General features: G+C 31.1%; 1 protein-coding gene across 1 annotated transcript; it reads left to right on the forward strand.

Annotated features, from left to right (window-relative positions):
* The first annotated feature begins 2,168 nt into the window (after window positions 1–2,168).
* LOC134684711 (homeobox protein Wariai-like) lies at window positions 2,169–2,930 on the forward strand. The gene has a single exon (XM_063544016.1). It carries the CDS (start codon window positions 2,169–2,171, stop codon window positions 2,928–2,930), a length of 762 nt encoding a protein of 253 aa, XP_063400086.1.
* The last annotated feature ends 2,412 nt before the right edge of the window (window positions 2,931–5,342 follow it).

Genomic DNA, 5,342 nt, shown 5'->3' on the forward strand with positions numbered 1-5,342 from the left:
GGTTACAATCGAGGGAAAGAAGACAGGATAGTGATTACGACAATAGGAACATATCTCGTCGTCATCTCGTGAAACAGAAAATCTATAACGGTTTTAACCAACTCGTTATTGCGTTCATTAAATTTTCCAAGGGAGGACTTTGACTTCAACTTTATTACTCGGGACTCTTGGCTCAAAAGCTTCTGTGTAAGTGCCAATCTTCTATCAAAAATGCTAGCTCTTGAATATCGTAATAACTTGGAGATAGTATACTTCATATGCAGTCTCTGTTAAAATGTTGCTACATAGAAATAAAAGGTTTTCCACAGGAAGGCTTAAATCGTCTTGTTAGTCGTATTTGTTAGTCGTATTTGTTTGTCCTCCGGTCCTAATTTATTAATGAAAGGCAGACATACATATAACAACTGCATCTGTTTTATCTTTTTTTTCAAATTCGATTGTAGGTTGTTCTCATTTGATTAAATGCCTAGTTGCAAACTAAAAATAGAGTTTTTATGCTCTACCTACGATCACCTACGATAGTAGAGGGGCATTATGTTTTCTGGTATGTGCCTCCGTTCGTTCGTCCGTTCGTTAGTCCGTTCATTCGTCCCACTTAAGGTTAAAGCCAAATTAGATTTTTTACCCAATTTCACGGTCCATTGAACATGGAAAATGATAGTGCGAGTGGGGCATCTGTGTACTTAGGACACATTCTTGTTTTTGTTTTTTTAATCACTTGCACACTAAAATGTCTTGAATTACAAACGCTTCAAATGGGAGTATATACATCTAAAAAGTTTTTCGGACTTCTCACGAAATTTTGCTCAAAAGAAAGTGCAGCAATTATGAATTTAGTAGTAAAATAAGTCAGGGGACGTAATACTGGTAATTCCATGAACCACAAGTGCGACACGTTGTGTTGACAAATGGATTTTAATCAAATAGTTGATCAAGGTTTAAAAACAATAGTCCAATTCGAGTTGATCAAGATAAATTGAATCAAATGTATGTTATATGGGTTATCTTGTTAACAATATTAATTATGAATTAAAATTTGAATTATGGCATTGTTTATTGCTGGTGTTAGTGTGCCAAAAAAATTCGCATTGTAAAATATGAATAATTATATCACATTGCTGGACCATAATGTTTGCCAAATATTGTACGTCAAAATCCGTTTAAAGTTTTGTTTTGTTGATTATTTGGACGGTTTATTCCATTAATATAGTAAGTATACATTTTTAATTCATATATGAATATACTAAATTGCCTCTATCAAAAAAGAAGGAACAAAGATAACAGAGGGACATCCAAACTCATAAATCGAATATAAACTGACAATGCCCTAAAGAAAAAGACAAACACAACATAGAAGTATAAACACTAAGCAACAATAACTCCACCAACAACCTGGGATGATCTCAGGTGCTCCGGAAGAGTAAGCAGATCCTGCTCCACATGTGGCAGCCAAATATGAACAGTTTTTGAGAATCGGAAGTGAAATGTCTTATCTTACCAGGCATTGGTACTAAAATATTTATAAACATTTTGGCTTGTAATTTACACATTCACATTTCAAAATATACAAATACAGAAAAAAAGTCATTGTTAAGATTAGTGAATATATTTAACTTTTTCGTCGTTTAATCAAATCTTGTGATTTGTAACACTATTGTGTTTTGTTCATTTAAATAATTTCATAAAACGTAAGAGTTATCCCTCTTTCTCAATATAAATTGCAGCTTAAAGTTTGCTCAGTTACCATGGTTAACAATGGCTTGCAGTACAATGTTACTGTATATGATAATTCAAATGTACTGATTGGTTTATGTAATCATATAAGGGATACTATCACTACAGTGTTAAATTATATTTAATTCAGCATAAACAAATAGTGTAGAATATAAATGAGATGTTATCAATACTAATTGCTACGTTATATAGAGGTTTCGAGTAAAACGATATTAGAACACCAATCGTGTATGAATTTTATCAAAATGATACATATAAACTTATGAATATCATCGCAAACTCGTCTTGAACTTATTTCTGATTTGCAATAATATAATTAGAATTTCAAGTATACAGGATTTAATCATTTTTAATAACCTTTTAAGTATTATTTTTGTAATTTGCATCTTTTGTCAGATTTCCGAATCCGCAACCACACCAACGAATAACGTCCAATGGAAACCAAACAACCCAACGGGAGTGCTCCTAGTGCCGAAAATGATATCGTACCAGCAGCCGCTTTGTTGACAGCTTCAAGAAGTGGAAATTTGAAAAATATTGAATATTTTTTACACCATGACTACGATGTTAATATTTGCGATAAAAACAACGAAACACCACTATACATAGCGTGTAAATCGGGACACATCGAGATAGTCAAACTTCTCTTGAAGAACAAATGTAAAACAAATATCCTTAATAAGAACGACCAAACAGCTATGCATGAAGCTGCGAGAAAAGGATTTACTGAAATAGTTCTTCTATTATTGAAATATAAAATACACAAGTGTGACCTTGACATACTTAACAAGAAAAGTGAAACGCCATTGTTCATGGCTTCCATATTGGGCCATAGTGAAATTGTAAAATTACTGTTGCAATATAAATGTGATCCTAATTTAGCTAACTGGAATAATGATACTCCTTTGCATGTAGCTGTAACGGAGGGTTACACGGAGGTCGTTGGACATTTATTGAAATACAAATGTAACCCAGATATCATGAACAACCAAAACGAAACACCTTTATACATAGCCTCATTTTTAGGGTTTTCCGAAATAGTGAAGCTGTTTTTAGAACACAATGGTAATCCGACAGTACCTCATGCCAAATCTCCATTGAAGGCGGCCTCAACCGAGTGCCATCACGACGTTGTTGAATTATTGACAAACTATCGTCCTCCATCTTGTAAATCGTTTGTCTGTAGCATTCTATGAATGTATAGTCGAACTGAAATAAAATTCATATCATCATGAGTGCTAATAGAAAGTACAGATACAATACTCACAAATGTATGGAAGCGTACAAGGGAAACATTTTTCTTTATTTCTGCATATGTTTGGTTTATAGCAATTTGAAATACTTGAGTTGGGTTGACACGCAAACATTAGAAGAAATGTAAAAAGATTGTGTGTCGCTAATACGCTTCCATACAAATTTTCCAAGATTTTCGTGTTAATCAAAGGAGTTCAAGTTGAAATTTTATGACGCTTGCTGAATTGGTTAAATATTGTAGAAATCAAGATATCAACATAAAAAAGTGGTTCTAAACAATGCGAAATATAGAGGCCTGATCTATGTATAATTTTCATCTATATTTCTGTTTGAGTGCCATAGAGACAGAATTGAAGATACAAGCATAATGCTGTAGTCGTTTATTTCAAATAAAGATAAAAATTATACAATTTTAAATAAGATTGAAAAATTATTTTATAGACGTACATTTGTAGGTAGGAAACAATTCCTTCATACACGAATTATGTTACACAGTAGAAATAAATTAATTTATACTGATCTTAAGTTCTAATTTTAAATTTGAAGAACAATTTATGTTCAACATTGTTCATGTAGTGTAAAACAAGTATGCTTTCAAAAATATTTATAACAAATCGTGTTTTATCTTTACGAAAATTAGATTTACATAAGGATTTGGCGATAAAAATAAATTGATTACCTATCAGAATATGTATCTAATTTCATGACTGATTAATCTTAAAGACACAATTTGTAATATTATATTATATTTCGATTACATATAATGATTACGGACGTCTTTTAAATACTTAAAGGTAATTTATTGTTTTAGATAATTTATAAGTGGTACTGTAAAACTATGTAATTTATTTATTTCAGTAAATATTTGAGCTATAAATATTATTAAATAAAATGATTCCATAAATAACCCAATAAAAGCAAGTGAAGTAAAAACAGTGACTATGTATATTTTGTGGGTATTTTGATTGCCGATGTTGGCTTTTGTTTTCATTATAACACCAGAGTTTCAACTTGCTTTATTCACACCTCAGTACCTGTAAGAACATTTTGCCAACCTTTGGAGCAATAATAATGCATGAGTTCGATGCAGGAGACATACTTGTTCTTCCTTTGGTCATCAATTTGCAATCTAAGAAGATTATTTTCTATTAAATTCATGATTTATACGGTATTAAGAATCAATATACATCAAAAGATGAGACTAACAAAAGATAACATTTCCTTAAAGACAAACGCTACTGGAAGCCATTGATTTTCGTGAAATGAAATCGGAAGGTAAATTGTTGTTCATGGATTGAATGGATTCGTACCAGAAACTTTCATAGTTTTCTTAAGATCTCTGTAATGTATAGAGCATTCAACTGAACTCATTGTATTTGTCTTATAATTTGCGTTTGAGTTTCATTGAAATTGAATAAAATAAGAAATAAAATGTTGATGTCATGCTAGTATATAAGTAGAAAAACGATAGTAAAATTCAGATTTTAATATGCAATTAATAGATGAACTTCAAACTGGCACAGCATGATCACGTGTGTAGGAGAAACTATTTTGAAATCTTAGCATTTAATTTACATTTAGATTGTTTGAGTTTTTACAACACATTTACACATCCAACAGTTAAATGTCACAACTTGTAAACTATTTTATTTAAATCGATACATGTAAAAACATTTGTTAACTTTTGAAATAGTATTTTAAGGCATTTAATTGATGACTCTGTGGTATGGGCTTTGCCCATTGTTGGAGCTTTAAATTGTTGTGTCATTTATTCTCTTGTGGAGAGATGTCTGATTGGCAATCATACCACATCTTCTTTTTTATACTTATTGGTAAAAACTGGTTTTTTTTTGTTTTAGTTACTGTCCATTTAGCAGCTTATTCATAGTTACTATTAGAGGTAAACATTTCAGTTGGTTGTTATTGATTTGAGAATGATTATCAGATAATTGTAAGTTCTAAAACAAACGCAAGAATTTTGACTAATGAAGTGTACGTAACGTTTCAAATCTCAATGAACAAAATCTATGTAAAACTGGTAAATTATTAAGGCAGGTATTTCGCTACTACAAATTACTTAAAACTACAACTGAATTATTTGACAGATACAAAAATTTGGTTTTGAAGTTATAGAATGCTAATTAAATACGAGATATCCTCAATTTTCTTTATTAAGTATACGACCCATGTAAACTTTTTATTCCTTTGAAGTATATTAATTTGACATCAGAGTGGCAAGGCACATGGTCAGAGTTTTCTAAGACGGTTTTGACGTCTCTACACCAAATCCGTTTGATATACTATTACTTGTTGCTATAACTTCAATTCCGTTCCCTTTTTACGAATGTGACGTA

This window comes from Mytilus trossulus, chromosome 9, assembly GCF_036588685.1.
Source record: "Mytilus trossulus isolate FHL-02 chromosome 9, PNRI_Mtr1.1.1.hap1, whole genome shotgun sequence".
Taxonomy (NCBI): domain Eukaryota; kingdom Metazoa; phylum Mollusca; class Bivalvia; order Mytilida; family Mytilidae; genus Mytilus; species Mytilus trossulus.